Here is a 27,706-nt window from a genome sequence, read left to right as displayed (position 1 = left end):
ATGGAAAATAGGTTAGAGATCATATATATGTAAAATCGTATACTCATTATCTTCTTTAATTTCTCTCACTAGCTCAAATTCATATTCTTGAGAGATACCTTTTGTGCAAAACTCTTTGTATAAGCCTTGTTAAGGCATTTTACATTCATTGTTTTGTATTCAAATAATCATGGGTGGAATCTCAAATAAACTATTATGGTAAATACAATCCTAGAGAACTAATGTATATGGACAATATTCCAAAAAACTATTTTAAAGATACACTATATTTACAAACGAAACTTTAAACAAGTTGCTTGAAAAAGTGAATATAAGAGGCTTAAAATATAAAGCTACAAACTACTATAAATTATTGAACATTTTCTTTCCTTACTTTATTTACTTTATGTATGATATTTATGTTACATGTTTTTAATAAATTGTTGAGCATTATTAATATTTAATTATTTGAATAAACTTGTTAGACGTTGATTTATTTTAAATATCTTTGTTAAACCAATTTAGCTTGGTACCCGATCAAATCATTTACCCCTGCCCATAAAAGGATGGATGGTGAAAGAAAGGGCTTGAAAACTACTGGTAGTTATCCATTGGGCACATGCACTGCTAGGCTGAAAACATTTATGTTCAATATTATCCAATAAATATATTTAATATTTTAAAATTTTAATTATGTCATGCTAAAGTCATTGGTCCACCCCACCGGTTGGAACAGTAAACCTGTGGACCAACACTTTGATAAAAACATTAAATTCAAATTAAGGACAGACAAGTGCAGGTACCTAATGTGCTTGTGGCTAATTGTGGTTAAAAATTATCAAGAAGAAAGCAAAGGTCTAGCCTAATGCGCACATACTACTGTTATTTATTGTCGTTTTAAGTAATAATAAATTATATATATTTTTTAAATATATAAAATAGATATAAATATGATATATCATTATATAATTGATATTATTTTATTTTTATATGATTAACATATTATTTATATAGCTATTTTATATAATTAACATATGTATATTTAATATTGTTCCTTAAGCAATTATATCTGCCGGCTGCAGGTTGCTGGCTGCTCTTTTAAATTCCTCTTGTTAATTATTTTACTCTTCTCTTATTGGAGCTATCTAGGAAGTTACAGCTCAATGTTAATTAATTTCTGCCGGAATTTTCGCCCTCTGTGCACACATATAAAGGAACGTTTGGTTCAAGTTTTTAAAGATTATCTTAGTAATCTATCTTTTATTTTCTTACTTGATTTATCAGTAATAAAATATTATAGTAATCTTCTATTACCAATACTGATGTGACAAGTAATATAGATGGTAATCTGATTATCACCTTTCTCATAGGTATTTAAAGATTACCAAGGTAATCTTAATTTTATTATAATTATATTATTATTTATTAATTTTTTAAGATAAAAATAAATTTATTTTTAATTAATATGATAAATAATATAAAAAATATTTAAAAATAATTATATTCAAGGACATTTAAGTAAAATAATTTATTTGTAATCTTTTATTACCTTTAATCAAACACAATAATTATTTATACCTATCAAATTTTATCAAATATAGTAATCATTTATACCCAATAATTTTCTAAGTAATCTATCTTCAAGATAATCTTTTTATTTTGATAATAAAATATTATCCAAATAAAACACCCCCTAAATATTTATACGAACAAATTAAGAATATGCTTAATTGATTCTCAGAATTCTTTTGTGAAAATGGTGATGTTGGAATTTAGCTGGATAAAAAGTGCAGTTTCGAGATGTGGTTTTTCAAGGAAGTATGTGGTTGTAGCTGAGAAATATTCTACTCACACCTCACATGGGATCTGTCGACTTGCATGCACAACAGGTGCAAAAAATAGAGCAAACTAAAAACATTAAAGAATTAAATATAATTATTTTTGTGGAAAAATGATTATTTCTTATCAGAACTATATCAAAAAAACCAAGTAGCACCTTTAAAATACGACAAATTCTCTAGAAAATGGCCAGCCGTCTCTGTGCCGCCCTTTTTTGGCCCTTTTTACTTAAAATATTGTGTTGTTGGACCGTCTTCAACTAATACACTTAATAAATCATAAACTTGATGGCCATGGCGACAAAGATTTTGTTTGATTTTACAATCATAAACTACATTCTAGTATCAGATATGGTCATATAAATTAATTTTACATGACACAGCATGACATATGGAAAATTATTTTACCCTTCCATGTTCAAATTTTTATAAGAAATGGATTAATCAAAAGTGGATTCCAACCGAACTAAATCTGAATAAGGTTTAACTCAGCTTTGACTCAAATCTAGAATGGCCAACTTGAGGTTGAGTTCAGTTCGCTCAATTGGTGATCAATCATGATAGAAAAGAAAAGTCATCAAAGAGTAAGAAGAAGAAGAATGGACTAAAAAAATGAATAATCGACAGAGCAAGTTCCAATGCAACAATGCTAGTGACACATCGATCATGAGATCAATGAGCTAAAATTTTTTCAATTTGAACTCAGCTCATACAAGCCCACAACTCTAATCCCAGTCTAGCTCAAATGGATCAGAATTATAAGTCTAATTTTAGGTCTCTACATTGCATATATTTTAAAAATTAATAATAAATAATATTTTACATATATAAAGTGGGTAATAATAGATAAATATATCATTAAATAATTAATAATTTTAAATTAGGGAAAAATTAAACAACTAAATCATTTAATTTATGTGTAACCATTAATATCAGTTAAGTGTAGATGAAGCATTAGTCATAAATAAAATGTACAAGAGGTTCTATCTTCTTTAATTTTGATTTTTATTGTCTCAGCTTGCAACCAATAAGGCTCTTGCATTTGTGTTTTAGCTATTGTTTAGTTCTATTGAATAATTTTAGCCGGTTTGATATTTTGTTCTTTGATTAATAAGCCGGCTGATCTTCTAATTATCTTTCTAAATTATTTCCACTCCTATGATATATTTGAGCTAAATCGAATCCAAACAAGAGTCAATTCAATCTCAGTTCAAATCTTTAACATTTAACTTAAATTTAAATTCAAGCTCAAGCTAATATATAATTTCTTTAAAAATTATTAATTAAATAAATAATATTATTAATAAAATAAATAATATCATTATAAAGAAAAATAAACCAAATTTGAGTCAAATTGGCAAATTGAGACTGCAATCCACCCTTATTTGAAGCTACATAGAGCACTAATTGTTTTGTACACATCTTCACCCCGGCCGACGCATGCATATATATAATAACCAAGAACTTGCTTAATTGATCAGAGTCTCCCGAGAGAATGGCGACGATTCCAGAGGCACCCTTAGCCTTAACAGGCAAAACCATTCCTCTGGTAGGCTTTGGCACCGCTGAATTTCCTTTCAACTCAACTGAGTCTGTAAAAGAAGCTGCCCTCCACGCAATTCAACTCGGCTACAGACATTTTGACACGGCTGCACTGTACCAGAGCGAGCAATCTCTTGGGGAAGCCATAGCCGAAGCTTTAAAACTTGGCTTCATAAAATCACGCCGTGAGCTTTTCGTCACCTCAAAACTTTGGATCAGCGATGCACACCATGAACTTGTCCTCCCTGCAATAAAAAAAACTCTGAAGTACGTTGTCAGGTTAAACGTTGATTAAGAGACTGTACTTTTATGTTATTTTTTTATTAATATTTTGCTTCAATGCAGGAATCTTGGGTTGGAGTATCTTGATCTCTATCTGATTCATTTTCCTGCAAGCTTGAAACCAGGAACAGCGTTTCCATGTAAAACAGAAGATATCGTGCCGATGGACTTGGAATCCGTTTGGGAGGCCATGGAGGATTGTCAAAAGCTTGGTTTCACAAAATCCATAGGTGTCAGCAACTTTTCCTCCAAGAAGCTTGAGAAGTTACTCTCCATTGCAAAAATCCCTCCTGCTGTTAACCAAGTTAGTTTCCCATCTTCTTAACAATAGATATGTTGAAAAATTTTGCTAAATCTTAGGGTGAAGTCGAATCGATTCAGCTTGCATTTAAATCCATGTTGGGCTCAAATGTATTGAACTTGGGCTGAAAGTCTAGCTTCGCTAGGGTGGATTTGATTTGGACTAAACTTAAGTTTAACTTAAATCCATTATGGTAAACTTGATCTAAATTCAAGCTAGTTGAATACATCATCAGAAGGTTATCAATAAGATAAACAGTATTGTTAATGAGATAAATAATGTTTTTGGTGGGGATAAATAGCGTCAAAGGTAGGATAAACAATATTATTGGAGGAGAATGCAAGCCGAATTTGAGTTGAGTTATCAAACTGAAACTTTGAATCAAATTGAGACGCCAATTTCAATCCAACCTAGCTTAGTTCTAGTTGACCCATAAGTTCAACTTGAGTTCGAGGGCTTGCCTACATCACTGCACCATAGCTCATCTCATCGATAATTTTTTTCTTTTTTGATAACTCTTTTTTTTGTCCAGTAATTTTTTTTTTTACTTCTTTGATGACTCTTTTTCTTGTTCGGTGATTCTTCTTCATTTTTGTCAACTCATCATATTCTTTCTTGGTGTTACTATTCACCAACAGATCGAGTTGAGCTCAATCCCAATGGGTCGTTTTGGTTTCAAGCTAGCCCTTTGGGTTTGGCTCAATTCGAATCTACCACTCCAAGTAATTTTCTAATTAGACGTCCGGATATAAATGATGCATATTATATGTACTATTGAATTTGAATTGTATAATATCATTTCATTCTTACTGAAATTAATCTGAAAACTGCTACTTCAGATATATTTATGTTTTACTTTTTTTTCCGGGTAAGGTGGAAATGCACCCAATTTGGCAGCAGAAGAAGCTGAGACAGTTCTGTGATGAGAAGAGCATCCACATAACAGCTTACTCGCCATTAGGAGGCCATGGAACACTTTGGGGAAGTAACCAAGTCCTGGAAAATGAAGTGCTGAAAGAGATTGCAAGCAGCCAAGGGAAGACAGTTGCTCAGATTTGCCTCAGATGGGTTTACGAGCAAGGGGTGAGTTTAGTTGTGAAGAGCTTTAACAAAGAAAGAATGAAACAAAATCTGGAGATATTTGACTGGAAGCTTTGTCCAGAAGAGCTTCACAAGATTGAGCAAATTCCTCAGCAAAGAGTGAACGTTATTGAAGCACTTGTATCGGAAAATGGTCCTTTTAAGTCAGTCGAAGATCTATGGGATGGAGAATTATAGGCATGTTTTCTGGAGCGAGCTTTAAAAAACAATATTTATATATATCAAATTATAAATTTTTTTCTAATCAAAAAAACTAGTACTGAAAATTTTCACTATTTACTATTGCAAGTACCAACCTAATCACTTTGATTTCAAAATAAAACAAAATAAATAATATTAATTATGTTTATTTAATATCTTTAATAAAAATACTGAAAATTTACCCGTTTTAATAGAAATATTTAAAAGTAAATATTTTTACTAGAAAAATCTAAGAGTTTAGTTTTTTCAATGAAAAAAATATAATAGTTTCGTATCTCAAAATATTGTTATCTCTATGGAAAATGATTAAAAAAAATTAGCAGAGATTAATTGTAGAGGGGTTGTAATCTGACGCCAGGTTTAGTAATAGCAGATAGACCCTCCTTGAATTAGAACAATTTCCTTAAAGGAAAACTGAAAGAGGAGAATGAATGAACCAGACAGTATATGAAATCAATAAATCATACCATTACACACAAATCAATATCAACAGTAAAGAAAAAGAATACCTGATTTATTTTGATTTACTCAAAATAATACTGCATACAACAGAGTTAATATTATTTTATTGTCTCCTTATCTCTCTTGTCAAGTCCACTGACAACTGATGGATTCAGGATTAGAACCCCATGACATGAACAACCGCTAGAGCCAATCCCTCTTCCAAAGTTACAAACCATTTTGCCTAGTGCTCTTGGCTACATTAATCCACTAACTAGAGTTTATTTATAATTGGGCATTGAAAGCACTCAGTCCTCCGGATTTTCAAAGGCCGCGGGAGTGCAATGAACACCACATAACATGCAGTACTCTTTCAACCGTTGAACACTACCTCCGGCTAAGCCCTTTCGATGATGGACAGCCATTAAACAAAAAGATAACTCTTCACAAGACTCCTGCCAACGTCTCCAGAGCCTATAAGACACCATGTGCATATTCCAACCGAAAAACAACAAAGACTTTGATTTGTTGGGTTGTACAATTCGATTAAATCTAATTTATTATGTTGCAGTTGAAATTATCAGTTACGACAAAGATTTGTTTACATATCCATCAGCTAACACAAGAAACTCGCGTGCTTAAAATATTAATAAGAACCAAATGACGAGGCCTGGCACCTGTAAATTTCGTCAATCTGTTTGTTTTTATTTATTTATTTTATTTTTTATTTCAGAAGTGATGTAATTTGCTTGGTTTAATAATATTGCCGTCTGAAGTTAAGGATGACAATCAATGCTTGACAAGGAGCAAATTTAGTTATGAAAAGCTTTGATAGTCTAGTAAAATGTAAAGGTTGCTTTTGGACTTTCAATAAAAAAAGTTCATCCATATTTAACATTTCTCTAGTATTTTTTTAATGTAAGATTGGACTAAAAATATTACATTAAACACAAGATTGGATTAATAGTATTACATTAGATGCATTTTGGGTTTCCAAGCCCAATAACAAAACAGTGATAGAATTCAAATTGAACAATTTTTTTGACACTACGGGATTGGAATGTTACAAGTTTGAAATAGAGAAATTTAGGGTCAATTATATTATTTCTGTTAATAGGTTCTAGTATACATCCATTGCAGATAAGACTTTATCCGTTGCATAAAAGAGGAAATTTCTTGATCCACAAATACAGTACTCTTGATTTCCCAAATCACTTACCTCTTTGTGCAAATTGAATTGCCTATTGAAAGATACTTGTAGTGCCTCTTGAAGTTGCCGTTAAAATGTTTAGGAATTTTGGAAGAAATATAGAAAAATTATGAGAAAAGTCATCAGCCTATTGGCTAAACATGAATTATGTTAATCGAACTACAATGAAATACAAAACAGTAAATCTCAAAAGTTAATAAAACTGGTGGAGTATTAAAACTTTCAAGATAAAAGTTTGAGTTTAAACGTCCGTCATACTTATAAAACTTTAATTTATCTGATATAGTAATTATGAGTTTAATCACTTATGCCTCGAGTTTACTAGTTTAATAAATACAGACAAAATCCTAGTTATAAAAAAAAAAAATACAAAACAGGAAAAACCCACAGACAATAGATAAAGAAATTGTGGGAAGCCCCAAATCCAAAAACAAATTCAACGACTTACTTTACTCATCACAAATTTATATTAATGCATAGCGACAAACAGTAAGTAGGCTGCACAAACAGTGATCCACGGTAATGAAGTGAATATTAGTTGACCGGTGTCTACTACCATCACAGATTTCTTTGAAAAACCACATTTCGAACTAAAAATTCCTGAATTTGGATAACTCATGAAAGAATTCGGATCACGACTATGTAACAAAGTTCTTGTTTTTTTAGATATTGATTATGCAGTGGAATTAATATCTTCTGAAAAGGAAGTTTCAAACTAACCTTTCCGCAGAATTGTCTGCTGCATCAGTAGTGATAGCAACAAAACAACTCAGAATTTCAAATTTTCACAAACCATCAAACAAACCAAATGTAAATCAACATTTAACATAATTTGTCGATGAAGTTTACATGAACAAGCCTATATGATCCATCTCTCACAAAAAAAATAATAATAAACAGTGCTTAGATTTACACTCGGACGGAAAGCAAAAAGCAGTCAATCTGAAGCTAATCTATTCAAATCTTTTTCAAACCACATGGTTTTTACATTGACATAAAGTCTTGTGACATTCTCGATGAGAACTTTTGAATGAGCCCCTTGACATGCTAATTGTTGTTTCAGTTGAACTTTCTCCAGGTTTTAGAATATGACAGACTGATAGAAACTACACTCTGCGAAGAAATCAGTTTTTTTATGGCAAGGAATCTTAACTCCCGGATAGTCTCAGCAGGGCCACAATGTAAGTTTCAGGAATCACAGCAAGAAAAGAACATACAGCTCACAATGTTAAAATTTTGAAAAAGAACATATATAAAGGTGTGCGCCCGGGATCTTTAGTGGATATGCCATCTGGATATGAAATTTGAGATTGGAGCTAAGTAAGCTATGGCTAATTTGAGCAGCTTCTTCGGGCTCTAAATAAATAATGTAAGGGGGATTACACATGAGAGACTTGATGCATTGCCTCTACTTACCTGAGAGGCTTGTTGAAATGTCCCTTTTTAATATAAATTAAAGAGATAATTAATGTCAAAATTCTCATATCTAATTGGAGCAGAGGGCTTTGGTCAATGTAAACTCATTGACTCCCTCTTTCAAGAGGCAGTTTAAGAGCAAAACAATGAGGCTAACAAAGTCCTAAGCGGACAATATCACATGGCTTTAAGTGTGATGTTCATATCAAGGCAACATCAACCGAGATCAACCCAATTTAGATCAATGCCTAAGAAACTTAACCAAAGCATTACATTCATAACAGAAATCACATAAGACCAAAAGAAATTAGCTAAAAAATTTTAATGCTTTGGAATTAAATTTCAACACATAAAACGTCATCAAGATTTCAAGTCTACAAACTACAAGCCAATATATCATCCATCAAATTGACAACAAAAGAAACAACTGGAATAAAAAAAGAACGACAAGGAGCTGCCACTCACACACCACCACTTACATATATTCTTCCGAAGAATTGTCTTGTTCCTTCGTGGACAAGAATCCAGGACCTTCCTCTTCATACAGCTTCAGGATGTCCCCAAACATGTTCAGACGATGAGGATATTGACCAATCGTGTGAAAAACCTCTTCCTCCATTGTAGTTCTATCAATCTTTCCAATGCAAAAATCATCCAGATGTTGCAGAAAATTGTACTTATAATCGTAAGGATCCAACTCCCTTTTCACTTTCTCAATAAAAGTTAACATGTCCAGGGAAAAACTCACGGCGGTAGCGAGCTCGTCCTCTCCTCTTCTGTTGATATGACAAAGTTTAGTGGAAACTGTTATGAAACCCGGATATCAAACAACAAGAACACGAAAACCCAATACGGAAAAAACCACTGGCAGTAGATAAAGAGAAGATCACAAGGTGAAGGAGAGAGCTCTTTGAACTAAAGATTGCACAAACCCTGGATCACCAAAATTCGGTGACTTGATGTGCACGTCACAGAATTATAGGGATTTTGGGGAAATTTTGTTAGAAGAGATAAAAACTGAATCAAATTAAAAGAATCAATTTACTTGCCAACAGTTTACACGTAGCCTTATTTTATGTAAGACCGGATAGGATCCTCACCCATAATAAAGTCCCCATTTAAGCTCAATTCCTCAGTTCAATTTTGAGTATCCCATAATTGGATTATTTTATCAAAATCTAAAATTATTCTATAATTAATTGGAGATGTATAGTTCTATTGTTAATATTAAATACCAAGTATTGTTTTTAAGATTTCAACCCGTCATGGTAATCAACATGCATGAGATTTGCTTAAGGTGTAGAGATTAATGTGAGATTTATTTAAAGTGTTATGTTCACCCCTTCAATACATACTTTTAGGAGAATACACGAAGATTTATGTGAGGGTGTCCCATTCACCCTCCAAGCCTAACATCCTCACTAATAATATATTATTAGTATTTTCTATTATATATCTTTTAAACCCTAAAATATTCTATTACTCTTAAATATCTTAAATAGTTGAGCAGCTTTAATAACTTTATGATAGATTTGCAGGGCCCATTTGGGGATCTTCTTCATAAACAATCTTCTCTCCTACTGTGCAAAGACTATGCAATAATCACCAGTTTGATCCTTCGGTCTTAACTGTCACAAATGGATCAAAATTTAATATCTCTATTAACAAGCCTCTGCATCTTCACTGCTCTCTTTCATTAGGCAAGAACATGCTTGGGTAATGTGCATCCTTATTCGACTTGACCATTCTGGATTCAAGCTCAAGTTTGCCCTTTTTTTAAGTTTAATTTGATTTGAACCCACACCTAATTTCAATGAAAGGGGTAGTTTAGGACCAGTCTCTGTATTAAAAACCCAATTTTCCTCCTGACACGGGCTTGTATATTTCAAAGGCAATCCAGGCTAACTTGGGCAAGCCCGACCAACACCAGGGTATTTACAACCCTGACAAATTCTAGATAGAAAGGAATATATTAAGATTAAAATGAATAATACCTACTGGACTGGTTTGGGATAAAATACTCTATCAATAAATAAGGGGTGCTAAATATAGTGAGGTTGGTTGAATAGCAATAATGCGTTTCTTGTCCAAAATATAACTCAAACATGTAGGGATGGCAACAAGATAGGAAGGGCTCAAATACCCTAATCTCATCCCCGTCCTATAAGGGAAACCTTTTCCATTCTTGTCTTGTCCCTGAAAAATCGAGATGAGTTCTCACAGAGAAAATTTCTCTTACCTTCTCTCTTCATTTCTATAAAGAAAAATTTTCATATATTTAATATGTATTAGACATATTTATAATAATTTAAATTTTTTTAGAATAATGTAATATTTAAAAATTTAGAATATATGTATGAAATGGGATACATCAAGAAGGAGAAACACCAAAAAGGGGATAGATCGAGAACATATCTATTCACGTTTCTAACTACAAGAATTTTAGTTATCTTCGCCCTCATCGTAATTTGGTTTTATCAGAAAAAATTCTTCCTCATTTAGGGAGGAGGGGACCAACTTGTCAATTCTACAAAAAAAAAAAACAAAAACTGAAACTTTTTATTAGTCCTCGGGATGAAATTTGAGAGCTTTTGGGGCTTTAAATCTTAATAAATTTGGAAGGCTCCTATCATGATGTCTCCCATGATTTATTGTTTAATGAAACCCGTTCAAGAATCCTCTTTGTCTTTCGTTATTACCCCCACGTTGAAGACACTAAAAATAAAGTCATTTCCCAACTGCACCATGTTATTTTCTTACTCGTTTTTTATATGTATTCGATCCAACTTCACATCCAATTTCCCGGAGAAAATAAAAAGGTTGTCGATATAAGCCTAAAATACGTAGTCAAATGTCTATTTGAGTCTTTTGGCTTTTTTATAAGGTCAAAGGACTTATTCTCACCCAAAGATTGCTAATTTTTCAAATTCTCACATTTTAATTTTTGAAAATCTCATTTATCTACTCATAGATAGTTAAATTTAACGAAACTATAACTCTTTAAAATTTTATCTCATTTCTCCTCCCATAAACCCTAAAAACTAACTATTTTTTTCTAAGCCAAAAATCATATTTCTCCTTCAGGGTTTATCATCAATATCCAACTACTCTCTCTAGCACCATTACCGGTTGTCTCTCCTGACAGTTTCTGTTCCTCCGACAGTCTACCACAACGAAATTCTAACCCCTCTGGTGTTCGATGATACTCATTTGGGAAGAAGAAGATGATTCACCTTCCTCTAGGAAGATGATTGTCTTGCCAGATGAAGATGAGATCTTGTCTTCCCAGATGAAGATGAGATCTTGTCTTTTGAAAAGATGATTTATCTTCCCAAACGAGCATCGCAAAGCACCAGAAGGGTAGGGTTTCATTGAGGCAAACCATCAGAGGAAGAGGAACCGTTAGGGGAGAATTTGATTTTTTTTTTAAAACTATGCTTAGGGAGGAAAATTGTTAGTTTTTAATATTTAGAGGGGGAAAAGGATAAAATTTTAGTTTATTTTTAATATTACATATAAAATGATGATTTTACTCTTAAAATTAATAAACTTAATAATTCATAGGTGGATAAATAGAATTTTCAAAGTTAAGGGGTGAGAATTTGGGGAATCAGCAATCCTGAGTCGAGAAAAATTCCTTTGGCCTTTTTATAGCTTCATATCATCTTGAAAAGATACCCAATTTATATCACATTTATATTGGTAGAATTGATAACCCCTTAGCTGATAATGGGCAATGCATATTCGGTCTTGTTGCTTGATATGTGGGTATAAGAGGGACAAAGGATAGTGCCCTAACCCTATAAGTTGTTTAGGTTTAACAATGGAATTTCTCTTAATAATAACAATCTTATTAATTTTGAGATAACAATCTTAATATATAAACAGATTATTTTTTTATATAAGTATAGAATAATTCATTAGCAATTATAATCATTGCAACACAAAAAGATTATGAGATATTAAAATAATATTATTTATTAAACGTAATCTTATTTTGAATGATAAGTTTGTATCTTTTTTCTTTTTACTATTTATATTGGTATGAGTATAATGGTTTATTTTATTGATTTCATACATCATACCGTGCATATTTGCTCTAACTTAAAAGAGTTATTGATATTATTATTCAGGTGAATGTAATAAATTCAATAAGAAACTTGAATTCTAAATGATGTCATAAATTTCAAATTTTCATAAGATTGTCACACAACGGTGCCATTATTGGGCAAAGGGCATATAGCCCCTAAAACTTAAAAGATATAATTGTAATTTAGATATTTAAAATAATGTATATATTATTTATTTGAGCCCTAAATCTTGACAAAAATCTTACTTCCATCACTGGTTATATTGTAATAATTACGAGCAAACTTTAATACTAATTATAAGTTTTGTTAACATATGAAGATGCCTCATTCACACAAGCCAAAATAATTGGATGAATGAACATCTCCTAGATTGATAACTTACTATGTAGGACAGCAATTACAATACTAATTCTTCCTCTTATAAAGCAAACAATTGATGGGTTTCCATTCAAAAGGATGAAAAAGCAAAAGCCAAAAGCAAAAGTTGATTATTCATAAATATTCATTATTCCATGCTTTAGGAGTCTTATTTGATTAAAGCTATTTGAACTTAAATCGCAATTAAGATTAGACGGGTAGCATTTGAGATAAATTAAATTCATTTTCATACAAAATCAAATTCGAATCAATTTGAATATTTGAGTTTAAATTCATTTGATTTAAAGCAATAATACATAAAATATATATTTAATCTTTAAATAATAATTTAAATGATAAAAATAGAGATACTTAAAAAAAAGAATACGAGTTTAAAATTTGATGATGATATATCATTATTAAACTTTTAATTTATTTATAAAATTAATCATTAAATTTAAATTTTGTTTATATTTAGTATCATCGATTTAACTTTATTTGGATAAAAAATTAACTTTCAATTAGACCTAGCAGAGGGGATCCATGTCAAATGAATGTTTCTATACACTATCAAAATCTACAGGTTGAGAGTATTTTGACCATTTCCATCATCTCTCATTTATTCCCCAAAGCCCCTCCACCTTCTCATTAATTACATTGATATCCTCTTCCTCACTTGTCTCCTATACTAGCCCACACTGTCTCACTCCTCTTCCATTCTCCCTTACACAGACATATTCTTCACTTCTCTCTCTTCGCAACAATGTCGGTACACAAAACGCTGCGTTTCACTGTCTGTCTCTTAGCCCTCCATTACTTTCTCCTTGAAGCCGCAACAAACCCAGATTTGAAACCGCTTCTAGACTTCAAAGCTTCTTCCGACGAAGCTGACAGGCTCACCACTTGGAACGACACGTCGGACCCATGTAGCGGTTGGACTGGAGTCTCTTGTCTTCAAAACAGGGTTTCACGACTCGTCCTGGAGAACCTCGAACTCAGCGGTTCGTTTCAGTCACTCACTTTTTTGACTCAGCTCCGTGTTTTGAGCCTTAAAAACAACCGCTTCACAGGTTCCGTCCCGGACCTTTCTAACTTCACAGCGTTGAAGCTTCTGTTTCTCTCCCACAATGAATTTTCCGGCGACTTTCCGGCGTCGGTTCAGTCGCTGTCTAGACTCTACCGTCTTGATCTGTCGTATAACAATTTCACTGGGTGGATTCCGGCGACGGTCAACCATTTGACACATCTTTTGACTCTTCGACTTGAAGAGAACGGGTTCTCCGGTCAAATCACGGACCTGAATCTGCAGAATCTGCAAGACTTCAACGTTTCGGGTAACAAGCTTTCGGGTAAAATCCCAGACTCTTTGTCAAGCTTCCCTTTGTCTTCATTCTCTCAAAACGCAGCGCTTTGTGGATCCCCATTGCAAGATTGCAAAGCAGACGTATCTGACCCCAAAAAACCCGGATCCGATGGCGCCATTGCTTCGCCACTCAACCCAGGAAACAAGCCATCAAGTGTAGTAACTTCGTCACCAAGCTCCATTCCCACGACCACGAACCCAAACACACCACAAAACCCTCACAAAACACATGCCAAAGTAAGCTCTATCGCCGTAATAGCCATAATCGTCGGAGACTTCGTAGTTCTTGCAATCATTTCTCTCTTACTCTACTATTACTTCTGGAGAAATTACGTGCGTGACAGAAAGAGGTCAAAGCTGATGGAGGGTGAAAAAATCGTTTACTCTTCCAGCCCGTATCCGGCTCAGTCGGCGTATAACGAGCGGGGGAGCATGGTGTTTTTCGAGGGAGTGAAAAGGTTTGAGCTGGAAGACTTGCTTAGAGCCTCGGCGGAAATGCTTGGTAAAGGCGGGTTTGGGACGGCGTACAAGGCCGTGCTCGATGACGGAAGTGTGGTGGCTGTAAAAAGGCTAAAAGACGCGAGTGTTGGTGGGAAGAAAGAGTTTGAACAACACATGGAGGTTCTGGGGAGATTAAGGCATCCCAATTTGGTTGGTTTGAAGGCTTATTATTTTGCCAGAGAAGAGAAATTGCTTGTTTCTGATTTCATGCCCAACGGAAGCTTGTTTTGGCTGCTCCATGGTAAGTTTACAAGTCATTTATTTACAATAAGCTTTACTTTAATTTCTTGTTTTAATTACGATTAGTAGAAGTATAATGGCAATGGCTTTGCGGTTGTTTGCGGGGGAGATGCGACGGTGCCGTGGCGGCCCATCGGGTTCAGGGAGGCGGTTGATGAATGATGATCCATTATCATATTTTTTTGCTTGGCTTCGTTTTTGTGTTGAAAAATGTGTTTTTGTTTTTCTATATTTTTTGTCAAAATGTTTTGCATGAAATAAAGTGTTTGCATTGGAAAGCTGGTCGCCGCACCAGGCTGCAATGACCCTAGCCAGGTTCTGTTGGATTCAATTAGGTTTATAGGATAGACGTAGGACTTTGGGGTTGCAAGCTGAAATAACAATTGCTAGAAATTATAGTTAAGCCAGCCTTAACTTATATTTAAAGATTAAAGTTTGACAGGAGGTTGTACATGTAAATTTTAAAAGATGAGAGAGTCAGATGAAATTTGTTATAGTTAACATATAAAAATTTTGTAGGTTAAATAAGTTTTAGGGGATGTAAGTCCAAGATTTCAAAGATCTAAGAGTTTATTAATATAAAAGATAATAATATTTGAAGGTTTCAGTAAAAATTATATTATGAAAACCGAGTACATATAACATTAGGTATTTATAGAATTTATCAAATTGGGTGCACCAAGCTACAAGTAATTTGTGAGTTGTATCTCGATTGTAGCTTAGAATTGTCATCACATCTTAATAAGATTGAGTTCGAATTGAGTTTGTTTGAATTTGTTTGTCAATTCAATTCTAACAAATCTAAAACAACTTTAATTCAAACAACTTTGAGATTAAAAGTTTTATATTATTAAGTTTAAGCTTAAATTCGAGATTGATTAAAAGGGTTTGATTTGATTTGTTGAACTTATGAATTTAAAAAATTTCAATCCTAATAGGACTAAAAATTTAAATCTTCTGTCTAAGCTGAATTTAAACTGATTAAAGGAGAGGTGATGAACTCGAGTTTTAGGTCAAAGTCAAACTGAAATCGGTAAGCCCTCTATTCACCTGAGTTGTGTTTTGTTGTGTAACATGCATGGCATGGCATGGCATGGCTACACCAATCCTCGGCCTATGGGGTATCTTTTATCCATCTATTAATCAATTTACTGAAAAAGGCTACAACACAGTGGCGGAACAGGGGTTACTGTTGTGCTGTTTGCAGCTCTGCTATGTTCAGCAGATAATTGTCTTCTTTAATCTTTATCAGCTTTTCCTTTTTGTTCTTTTTCGTGCATTTTTATTTTTGGCTTTTTCTGGGGTGACATTGATACTTCATCAAACTTCATGGGGTCTACGCAATATTCGTCTCATTATTTTATTTTATTGTTTTGATTTGAGTTGAGACCACCATCTAAAGTTAAAGTCATTGCCATCCCTTGTCTTTGATTCAGACAAAACTAAGGTTGGGTGGAATCAAACTATTTTAATTCAATTTAAGATGAATTTGGATTATAATTATAATTTAATAATATGATTTAAATTTATTTTTTATGATATTATTTATTTTATTACAAATTTTTAATAATATCTTTAACTATATCAAATAAATTTAAATTCGAGTTTGAACCCCCTTCAGATTTGAGCCCTGTGGTATCCAGTCCTTCACATAGTATTATTCTGTATTAATCAAAAGGGTCATACAGTAATTTACTGCACTTAATTTCCGACAGGTAATCGAGGACCAGGGCGCATGCCGCTGGACTGGACAACCAGACTGAAAATTGCGGCGGGGGCGGCGCGTGGACTGGCATTCATTCACAACACATGCAAATCACTTAAAATTATCCACGGTAACATCAAGTCTACGAACGTCCTCCTGGACAGGACAGGCAACGCACGTGTCTGTGACTTTGGTCTCTCAATCTTTGCTTCTCCGAACACTGTCCAAAGATCCAACGGCTACCGTGCGCCTGAACTTACATCATCGGACGGTCGGAGACAGTCCCAGAAATCGGATGTCTACTCGTTTGGAGTACTCTTGCTGGAGATACTGACGGGCAAGTGCCCGTCTGCGATTGACGGAGGCAGCGGAGCCGGGGTGGGGTACGGAGGCGTGGTGGACCTGCCACGGTGGGTGCAGTCGGTGGTGAGGGAGGAATGGACAGCGGAGGTATTCGATTTGGAGTTGATGAGATACAAGGACATAGAGGAGGAGATGGTGGGATTGCTGCAAGTTGCAATGTCTTGTACGGCGGCGTCCCCTGATCAACGGCCGATCATGGGACAGGTGGCGAAGATGATAGAGGAGATACGCGGAGTGGAGGTGTCGCCGTGTCATGAGAACTTTGAGTCGGTATCTGACTCACCTTGTTTGTCTGAGGAGACGATGGGGGGAGTGAGTCAGTGAGGGAGTTGAGTTTGGTTGAATAGAATAGAATAGAACAGTTGTTATTATTGTAATTAATGGGGTTTCCTTCCTTGTATTTTGTTTACTTTTAAACAGTCTATGGATATGGAAATGGATGGTTAGTGGAAGTAATGTGTTAGTACCGGAAACAGTTTTTACAGAGAACTGGAGATGATTCTTTTGGTTTACTTTATGAAAACAAATACGATAATTAACTTAAACTTGATTTCATCAATCATTCCTCGGAAAGCAAAGCAAACTCATTATAGAATGTTTGATAAAATCAAATTAATCTGTTTTTTCTGTCTGTTTTGCTTGGAATTTAGCAATTCGAGATTAAAGATTGCGTTTTAGATCTAAACTTTTTAGCTAAAGTTTTGAACAATCAGGACAGCCGGAAAAGGTTTCATATGTGACAGGCTTTTGACCATAATTTATTGGTTTTTGCCAAAGTATTGAATTCTGACTTTAGTTAACCCATGTGACGTGAGTTTCCACTTTCCAGCTCTAAATTCTGAAACCCTTCCTCGCAGAGCCACTTACAGTCTGATTTGCATTAAGACAACTCTTATCAAAGCAAAGCTGATCTTAGGTACATGTTGGGGTGGCCGTGCGGGCATACATGAAACAACAGAGTGGCAGCCATTGCCCCGAACCTCCTCCTTCCATTCTTCAAACCATTACAATGAAAAAATATATAGAATTCTATCCGAAAAAATTTTCAAGTAAATAAAGAATGATGATCTTTTCCCCTCTTGGTGAAAACTTTATTCAGTGTTATCTGATGTGCAATTCTTTTGCTGCATATCTCAACAGTCTGTCCACAGTGTTAGGCATGAACTTTCTTGCAAACAAGTAACAAACGTTGGTTGAATTTCCATTGTATTGACAAGTGTATCCACCTCTCAAATCCCGCAGAAGCTCAACTGTGACGCCCGTTCTGATAAATTTTCTAGGGTGAGCGCCGCCATAAGACCAGTCAACCCAAGTTAACGTCCTGTTGGCACTCTTCTCCGGAAATTTAATGTGCACAAATGTTGGCAAGTAATGTTCATCCGAATAGCATCTTCCCTTACAATACTTCTGAAACAGTGGAAAGTAAGTTTTGTCCGAGACCATTTCAAAGGCAAGTTCCCTGTCAGTCTGGAACCATTGTGAGCCTTTTCTCCATTGATTGAGGGTGATTTTTGAACCCATTTTACGAATGTATCGGCCACGGCCAACTGAACCTTCAACGTCCTTGACCTCCACGAAGTTTTGAGCCGAGTTCATGAGGTAAGAGTATATGGTGGTGAAGTTGAAGAGTGGAATACAGGATTCTGAGAGGAGAACAAAACGCTTATTTGAGAAATCCAAAAGTGCATTGGCTAAGAGGCGACGCTCAGCTTCAATCATGTTCACGTCTCCCCATTGAACTTCCTACATTAGTAAATGCAATTTTCACAGGAGGGTTGAGTGCTCCCGTGCAAAAAATCAAAATTAAAAAGAAACAATCACACATAAAGTTTTACATTGCTAAAACAAAACCCGTAGGTCCACCCACAAAAAATTAAAATTAAAAAGAAAATAAGTCAAACACCGTTGCTAAATCCTTTGAATATCCTATTTACATTTAATGAGTCAGGGAAAAATTCTCATGCTTAAAGATTATCATGTTCTTGAACTATAATTTAGGTAGTATAACAGCTAATATATTATGAGCTTCACAAACTCTAACTTGATTCCATGGCTAAAAGCTGAGGGAGAAGAACTTAACATTTCTAATAAAATAAAGTTCTGGAATTAACAATTCTTAAATCAGACAAGATGAAATAGAAATACGTAAAACTTAAAAAAGGCTTAATCGTAACAACAATAACCTAGTTCTCTTCTCTGCATACAATTAATCTGATATATGTGACTCTTTTGAATCCAGAAACAAGTGCATCAATTAAGTTTTGGTGTTGAAACAACTGCAATAGTTTGCCTTCACTATCAATTAAGTAAAAACATACTGAGATAAATCTGACCCGACTGTTATATATCAATGTCAGTTAAAATTCTTTCACAATTTTGTTAAAGTTAAATCCCAAATCAAAAAGAGAATCTTGCTTAATAAGAAATTTATAAAAAATTATTAGTTTGAAGGATTATATTGATATTTTATATATATTAAAATAATTTTATTTTTTAAAGCTAAGAGGGGTCCTGGTGTCGAACTGTATTTTTTAGAGTCAGTTTGGATGGAATCTATTATCAATAATTTTTTTTCATATATATTACAAATTAATCAAATCAACAAATGAACTGACCTTGCGGGGAATTCTTCTGCCGTAAAACACGGAACCTGGAGGCTCTCCTTGTGCTTCATTGAAAGATGGACTTGAATGCACGTAAATTGAATACAGATCTTCATACCCTTCGAAGAATTTTTCCCATAACGGAGCCAATAACACAGGACCTTTCACCAAGAACAAAAATGCAACCCTGGGAACTCTCTCAAATGGATACTCGTGAATCTTTGGACTCAGTGAAGCTCTCCATAAAAGCTCCTCTTCTTCCATGTCATGCTTTATATTCGGAACCTTTAAGTACTCTCTCAGCCACACGCGACTAAAACCAGGCGGCAAAGATGGAGAAGGAGAAGAAGAAGAAGAAGGAGGCTGAGAGAGTTGTGTGATTTTAAGATTAAAAGAAAAGTCTTTAAGAGAAAAACCAAGAATGATTCCAAAAATGACGCCGCACCCAAAGAAGAGAAAAAGAGAAAGGAGATGGAGAATTTGAAACTCTGCATTGAAGAGATTTGTGAATGAGCCAAACATGGCCTTTTGGGATTTGCTCTGTTGGTTCTTCATCATATTGGAGACAAAGTTTTGGACTTTTAGTTTAAGCCTTTATATTTGATTCAGGAGTATAGTATTTTTTTCTTCTGCACTAAAATTGTTACCATTATTTGTTAGATTATGGTAAGTTACCATCCTAGAACATCTTACCTTAGATGGTTAGTCTAATGTGGTATGTTATTGGACTCCTCTCTATTATGAATTTTTTTCCATTGGAGTCAAAATTTGCACCGACTTGAAATATGCTAAATCCAAGTGAACTCTGATAGAAAAATATGAAAAAACACCATACAAACAATAGGTGGTGACTCTCTTACCATAGGAAATAATTATTTAATGTTTGATGGATTACGAAAGTTATGGTGGATTTGGTTCTTATTTCATGTTTAATGGCTTCTGGAGGAAATTATGTCCTACTAGAGGCTTCTCTTAATGGGCTAGAGTGATGATTGTCTATTAGTTACTAATCACCACTAGGAAGTCACACCCATGAGTTTAATTGAGAAAAATTTCAACCATGTAACAATGCCCTTGTTTTCTAGAGTGCGATTGGTGCTACAAAAACTTTTCGCCTCTTATACACAAATGAACACCATATAAATAATCATGATTCTACAACAGCAAATATAGTCATAGGTACCAAACATTTATTGTGTTGCATGTATGAATTATGTACTTATTGAGTCAATTTAGAATCTTGTGATATTAAGTAGGTTATGTCTTGTGTTTATAGTTGGATAGTTAACACGTTTCGTAGTATTGTTTTAAATAGTTTAGATCACTTTTCGCTTTTTCTCAAAATGTTTATAAAAAAATTGTTCAAACCATGCGTTTTGATAAATTCTAATATGCACAAGAAAGTCTTCAACACCTCCAATACTTTCTTTGGATGGTGCATTCTTCTCAAAAGCTTCAAAGTAAGACTTTTATGTCCATTTCAGGAAGTTTTTCGAGTAAAGATTCTTAGTGAAAGTTGGTTAAGGTTTACCTTTTAGAATGTCAAAATATGCATCGGACATAATTGCCCAAGCCAGTTTAATGTTACCACTTCGACTTTGTGGCGGTGTAAACATTATTTGTATGATTATTGTATGGTTGTTCTGCCTTCATAGTTGTTTTTTCTTTTTTCTTTTTTTTTTTGTATTATATGTTATCAAATGTATGCTACCTCTTACACATTTAAAATACATAGAAATATAATTTTCATTTCGTATTTCAATTCGGAAAGCTTTTTAAAAAAATGGAACAATGATTCTATACATGAAAAAGGGGGGAGGATGAAGACTTCTTTTCTTTGGTGATAAAAGATATCAATTGACAACAAATATGTATACCCAAGAATCTACAACTATAGTAATTAAATCATCTATCGTATCGTTGTCAAAAACTTTATTTTTTATATTGTATATTTCATTTTATAAATAATATTAAAATAATGATTATCACATTATCATTTTGAAAATCATCATAAATATTCTTGAAATTCTAAAGTTTACCAAATACATCTTACCACATCATCACTTCTCTTAAAAATATGTGTCGGTCCTTATTGATAATATGTATCATACCATACAATACATTCATCATATCATACACTTTATTATGTGTTTGATATGGGTAATTTTTTATTGACAAAAATAAAATATTACTACAAAGACATATTACCTAGAAGATTTTTAAATATAAATTATTATTATTATTATATGTGATAAAAATTAATATGAATAAATAATTATCGTATTTGGTTAAATATAATTAAAAAATAAAAGATATTATTGTACTTAAATATGGATAGCAAGCAAGCCTATATTTATTGGTTTCAATAGGACTCTTTACAAACGTTGTTTTGATCTACTATTATCTAAAAATAATCAAGTTATTAATGATGGGACGAAACCAAGAATAACCCCTCACCTGTTAAATTATAAAAGATCTCTTTTAAAATCAAACAATTCCATCAAATTGAATATGACTATATGTGTGATAGCATCCACTAAAACTACTCTTTATTACTTTAAATATTTATTAAAATTAAGTAGTTCTTTCCCCTTAAAAAAACTTTATTAAACACTTTCTATACCCCAATTTATAAAATTTCGTCAGCAAATATCCACCTCTAACAATCCTTTGATCGCACTAGAATGATGCAGTCCTTGCCAAAATCATAGTAATTCAATGCGATTCAATTGGAAATTGCATTATATTAAAAATTTCTTAGTTTTTCTGTATGTAAAATATTAGGATAACTACTCATATTTTATTTTTATGTTTCTTAATTCCTAAGTTTTATTTCTAGGTCAAACATTTAGATAAATTAGTAACTATATTTTTTTTGTTAGGCCCAAGTTGGGAAATGATCTTAGGCCCATTTTAGCGGAAAGATAATGTTATTAGGTCTATCTTATCTGAAAGCTAACTGAAAAAATGAGACATTCTCATTCTCTAACACTTAAAAATTAATACCCAACTCCTTCCACTTTCAATGTGAGATAACTCTACAATCTCCCCATCGTACATCAACTGGCATTAGAGTATATAGGAGTGATTTGCAATTTCATAAGGCTGTGTTTGTAAAGAATTTAAAAGTGAGTTGTTAAAGTGTCATTTCCCTAAACAAGTGATGGGAAACCTTCAGAATCGTTCAAACTAACGTTTTCTGTTTATGTCTATTATGTATAAATACAGACGAAAATCATGTAATTCATTTTTATAGAAAGTAATGAAATATGATACAACAAAGCTGCATTCAACTTGTTCTATCGAGGGAGTTGTTCGAGCCAGCATTTGCTCTTGAAGAAGAGATTGAGAGGAGAAGAGAGAAAGACAAAGACAAAAGAGATTTTTTTTTAATTTCATGCTCATAAAATTACATATTCTGCTATGTTTATACTTAATCCAACACCTGTCATTTGAATAAATCAACAAAAATTAGAAACAGTACAAGCTTCCTATCAACTCTCAAAATGGCTTCATGAAATTCACTTCAATTTTGGTGCTAGTTCAACTGCTTCCCTAGTTTTTTGTTGTGTTCAACTGCTGCTACATTTTATATTCTTCTAACTCCCCCTTTTGGGTTGGATATCTGCTTTCATTGGGTAGTTTTTGGATGGGTCTGCTTCATTTGTGTTTGTCTCACTCCTTACTTTGATGTAGTCCATGTTTTCGACCCACTCAGCAGTTTCTTGGCTTAAATCCAACTTTGTAACAAAATCACTCCATATCAACAAATTTTTTTTTCTTCATCTCTCTCTTTCTTCTTATAGTGTACATAGATAGATCTAGGGTTTCTTTATAAATTTTTAGCTCAAATTTGAGTTGTTCTTGGCTCATTCAGAGCAATCCCAACACTCATCAGCCAACCAGTATATCTCTCGTAAACTATTAGATAGAGTTGTTATAATTAGGATTTATATAAATAAATAACCATGCGTGGATCGGATTTCGAGTTTCACTCTTTTCACATTTAAGGTCTTCTATTCGACCGTCCAGTAAATTACGTATTGACATGGTTGGACAGTGATCATGCTGTTGATAGCTTTTATGACGTTATATCCATAAGTTTGACTTTAGAAAAGTTTCTTCAGAAAATATTTGCAAAAGGGGAGATGATAATCGTGTAACTTTAAACCTTTGTGATGAGTAGTATTCCCCATTTTCCTTCAAAATTTCGATCTGAATTATACAATTTTTTAAAATTTGGAATTTCATTGATTTTCGATCATATACATACATTGTAACTTAAATTTTGTAAGAGTACACCGTAGTCAGTGCTTGTTGGGAAAAACTGGATGAGAATTAGCGGCTGCCAACTGGAATGTGGAGCTGCGATCGGCGACATGAGGACCAGCGAGCGACCAAGAAATGCGAACACAAGGTTTGGCCTCCGAGTGAACAGAAATCGAGCTGGACAACAGAAGCATTGAAACTAACGCGACCTGGACCAGAATTAGTGAATTTAGAACTGCGGACGAGCCGTGTCCAAATTGTTAATGGTCCGCTGGGCTATGGACTGCAAACTTTCAAAGGTCAAAGCACAGCCAACAACATTGTGGGCCGTGCGTCAATGTTTTTTCTGGTTGGTCGGTTTGTTAAAAGTGTAATTTTTTAAATTTTTAAGTTTTTAATTCTTTTTTTATTTGCACGAGATGTGTCGTGTCAGCTGATGGGCATGATCCATTGTGAATGCCACCTGTACCTGAATTACTTCAACCTCCAACTGGACAAAGAATTCGACCGTCCATTTGGTTGGTCTTGTCTTCACCTGTGGGCCAGTATGAAGCCCTAATCACTAATCTCCTCTTTTGATGACATATAAAATAAAGTTTTTCACTGTATAATAATAATCACACTTAACCTTTGTTTTTTGTTTTATAAATTTAAAATTATATAAAGACAAAATAACTATAAATTGTAATAAAATCAAGGGATGTTTAAATCAAAACCAATGATGATTAATACTTCATATACAATTATCAATATTGTTTTTACACCCAAACCAAATATTGATATAATTAAGAGATCGTGACAACTGTCATTGATAATTGGATTGATAAATAGTTTAAATAATATTCAATCAAATAGAATAGTAGTTTAACCATCTCTATATAATAATTACAAATTTTTGTAAAACTATCCAAATCAGATTAAACACTAAGTCTTGAGCAAATTGATTTAACCAATTAGTCCGAATTTCAAAACAATAATTATTATAGGATAATGTGTGGTCAAACAAAAAACAAAGAAAGTGACACATGAACAAAGTTAGTGGCAATTAACTTGTAATCCATGGTGGATGCTCCACTAGCTTATTTTTAAGTTTTTTCTTTTATTAAAGAATGTGTGACAATCGTATGGATAACACACTCACCCACTAGTTTAATCTTAATTGCACGTTCACCCACTTAAAGTAGACTCTTTTACTCGTGGATTAGTTTCTTAATCATATCTTAATTTGTAAAAAGTTATATTTACAGGATTGCTCCGAAGCCATTGCAGAACATAGTTCCACAATTGAGGGCAAAGCCTCTTGCGGGAGTCCTATTGATATGATTAGTTGACGTAAATTTGTCTTATTCTATATAAATGATTTTAATTTCTCATATTTTCGATTTCAAACACCTGCCTGCCTTAGAGTGATTAAAAAAATAATTAAGTCTACATGTAATCAATTGTTGATAGATATACGAATTTCATAAATATTTCTATATTATTTTCGTTTACTCATTTGTTCAACATTAGCATTTAAACTAACAATAAATTCAGGCTTTAATCAGGGAAGAAGCTCATGTCTACAGTTTATTCTTGTTATAGTTGAACTGAAAAGAAATATTTACAATGGTAGAAAAATCCAATTGGAAAAAAGAGACCGCTTTTTCTTATTGTGAGAACAGAAAAATCTTATTGGTAGATTTTGCCAAGTGGAATCTTCTTGTTGCCTTGGATCGGAAAGTCTATCCTTGTTCCTACTATTCCTTCAATTATTGGTTTTACAATTGGTTCCTATGGGTGTTCAAAATTCTTTAATAACCAAATTAAACTAATTTTTAAATCAAAAACTAAATTAAACAATAGATTATTTGAAAAGTAGATTCAAATATCAATTCACAAATATAAAAAAATTGATTTTTTAATTTAATTATCGATTTGTCTAATTTTCAAAATTAATTAACTAGATCAAATCAGATTTTAAAAAGTTAAATAAAAAATTAATAAAATATTGAATATATTTTAAAAATAATAAAATATAATAATTTTTTAAAATTTGGTTCAAAAACTGATTAATTAAAAATTTGACTTGACTAAAAATTAGTTAATCTTTAAATCGATTCAGTTTCAGTTTATGATTTTTTGCAAACCAAAAATTTACTTCTGTTTTGAACACCCCCGGTCATATGTGCTCAGACAAATTTCTTTGATGAGAGGTTTCTTGAATGGATCGTTATATTGTAAGAAATTTTTTAAAATTTGCCCTCCAACTTGATCAACCCTTGCAATTGGTAGGGACTCAAACTATTTAATTGAATTTATCCGAAAGTTCAACACTTAAACATCAGACCAAATGAGATGAAATAAAAAAAATGGAAAATTATTTAATTTATGAGCATCATGAATAAGGCATTTACAATCTCCTGCTAAGTTTGTGGGAAGCGGGCGGCGGCACGGGATTTGTTAGAATTATGACAAAAAAACTCACCGTTTTCATGTTGCATCTAATAAAGCGGAAGCGGATTCTTTCTCCACTGAAACAGCCATAACAACAATGTCAATGTCAAGATCACACGGTTCCTTTGGTCCCATCACTTGTAATGACTAACGAGATCTCCAAAGCTCACGGAGAGAAATTGAACTTGTGACGCCACGTGCATGCCACATGCCACCTAACGATTTGCGCACCTTCGATGTTCCTCTCACGTGCTTTCTTTTTTGGTTGTATAGATTTGACTAAAATATTAAATTTGATTTTATAAATAAATCAAATTCAACTTGATTTTAATTTTAAAATAAATTTTTTTCAATTCAAATTTAAATATTATTTTATTGATCTTAAATATAAATTTTTTTTTGTTAGATCTGAATGAAGTCTATTTATCCTTGACCATTTGTCTAAATAAAAATAATTATAAAATTAACTCTAGTTAAATTAAACTAGTAGGATGATATGTTGCTTTTTATAGAAATTAGTAAAATCCAATTCATTTATTATTCTTCCTTTTTTATTTGAATGAAAACATTTTTTTGTATTTTGTCTAGATTTAACCATTTGAAATGACAAAAATGACCTCATATTCATGTTGCTCATTATAGTTTTATTTAAATTTGTTTTGTTCCTACACACATTACCACCCTGAATCTAACCTATTCACAATCGATGGATGCTTTACGGCCTTCGCAACACGTGTTGGAGGCTTCATCGCTAGCTCATTTGTCTATACGATAGCTTCTCTTCCCAATTGTACAGCCTCCTCAATGTTCCATACTTGCTTATTAAGAAAAATAAATTTTATTTCTTTTATTAAAATAATTGAACTTTTAAAATTTTTTATTAAATAAACTAAATTTTTATTATTTTATATTAAATATATCAAATTAATTAATTATTTGCTTTTAAAATAAAATAAAACAAAAAAATAATTATGTTTAATACTTAATAAAAAAATTAAAAATTTTATTTATCAGATAAAAAATAATAAATTTATGCTTATATATTTTATATATAAATAATATATCATTATATAATTAAATAATTTTTAATTAAAAATAAAATAATATTTAATCATATATATTATTTATATATTTAAAATATATAAATATAATATATTATATATATATATATATATATATATATATATATATATATATATATATATATATATATATATATATATATATATATATATATATATATATATATATATATATATATATATATATTTGAGGAAGCCAGTAGAATATGAGTTTATTTGTATGGACTAAAAAATATATATATTATCTATGGAGCGTAAAATATGAATTCCTTTGAATAGACAAAAAATTTTCCTACTTGTACAACTATGGTTTCTGCCACGTGGACCACTAGACAACGACATGTATTTATATACTTATCTGCCCATATTGATCCCTCTTTTTTAA

General features: G+C 32.7%; 2 protein-coding genes and 1 pseudogene across 3 annotated transcripts; 2 read left to right on the top strand and 1 right to left on the bottom strand.

The window, feature by feature from the left end:
- On the top strand, positions 1–5,220 carry LOC123215292 (annotated as a pseudogene).
- An 8,154-nt stretch (positions 5,221–13,374) lies between these two features.
- LOC123215897 (probable leucine-rich repeat receptor-like protein kinase At1g68400) lies at positions 13,375–17,400 on the top strand. Of its 2 annotated transcripts, XM_044636180.1 has the most exons (3): positions 13,376–13,760; positions 13,830–14,864; positions 16,579–17,400. In XM_044636180.1, exons 1-3 carry the CDS (start codon positions 13,523–13,525, stop codon positions 17,253–17,255), a joined length of 1,950 nt encoding a protein of 649 aa, XP_044492115.1. In that variant the 5' UTR covers positions 13,376–13,522; the 3' UTR covers positions 17,256–17,400. The 2 variants fall into 2 exon arrangements, with proteins under 2 accessions (XP_044492114.1, XP_044492115.1); XM_044636179.1 differs by having other exon boundaries at positions 13,375–14,864.
- Positions 17,401–18,015: 615 nt separating this feature from the next.
- On the bottom strand, positions 18,016–20,089 carry LOC123217496 (glycosyltransferase BC10-like). Its single transcript, XM_044638556.1, has 2 exons — positions 19,547–20,089; positions 18,016–18,674 (listed from the first exon to the last, which is right to left on the bottom strand). Exons 1-2 carry the CDS (start codon positions 20,087–20,089, stop codon positions 18,033–18,035), a joined length of 1,185 nt encoding a protein of 394 aa, XP_044494491.1. The 3' UTR covers positions 18,016–18,032.
- Between the last annotated feature and the right edge of the window lie 7,617 nt (positions 20,090–27,706).

Source organism: Mangifera indica, chromosome 5 (assembly GCF_011075055.1).
Source record: "Mangifera indica cultivar Alphonso chromosome 5, CATAS_Mindica_2.1, whole genome shotgun sequence".
NCBI lineage: Eukaryota > Viridiplantae > Streptophyta > Magnoliopsida > Sapindales > Anacardiaceae > Mangifera > Mangifera indica.
Note: the sequence above shows the minus strand (reverse complement) of the source record. Positions and strands in the feature narration are given on the sequence as shown.

Excerpts from the sequence above, each read along its gene's own strand:
- LOC123215897 (XM_044636179.1), top strand. The coding sequence starts at position 13,523 with ATGTCGGTACACAAAACGCTGCGTTTCACTGTCTGTCTCTTAGCCCTC. Across the intron at positions 14,865-16,578 it reads CTTGTTTTGGCTGCTCCATG|GTAATCGAGGACCAGGGCGC; the intron begins GTAAGTTTACAA and ends AATTTCCGACAG.
- LOC123217496 (XM_044638556.1), bottom strand. The coding sequence starts at position 20,089 with ATGAAGAACCAACAGAGCAAATCCCAAAAGGCCATGTTTGGCTCATTC. Across the intron at positions 18,675-19,546 it reads GCAGAAGAATTCCCCGCAAG|GAAGTTCAATGGGGAGACGT; the intron begins GTCAGTTCATTT and ends TTACTAATGTAG.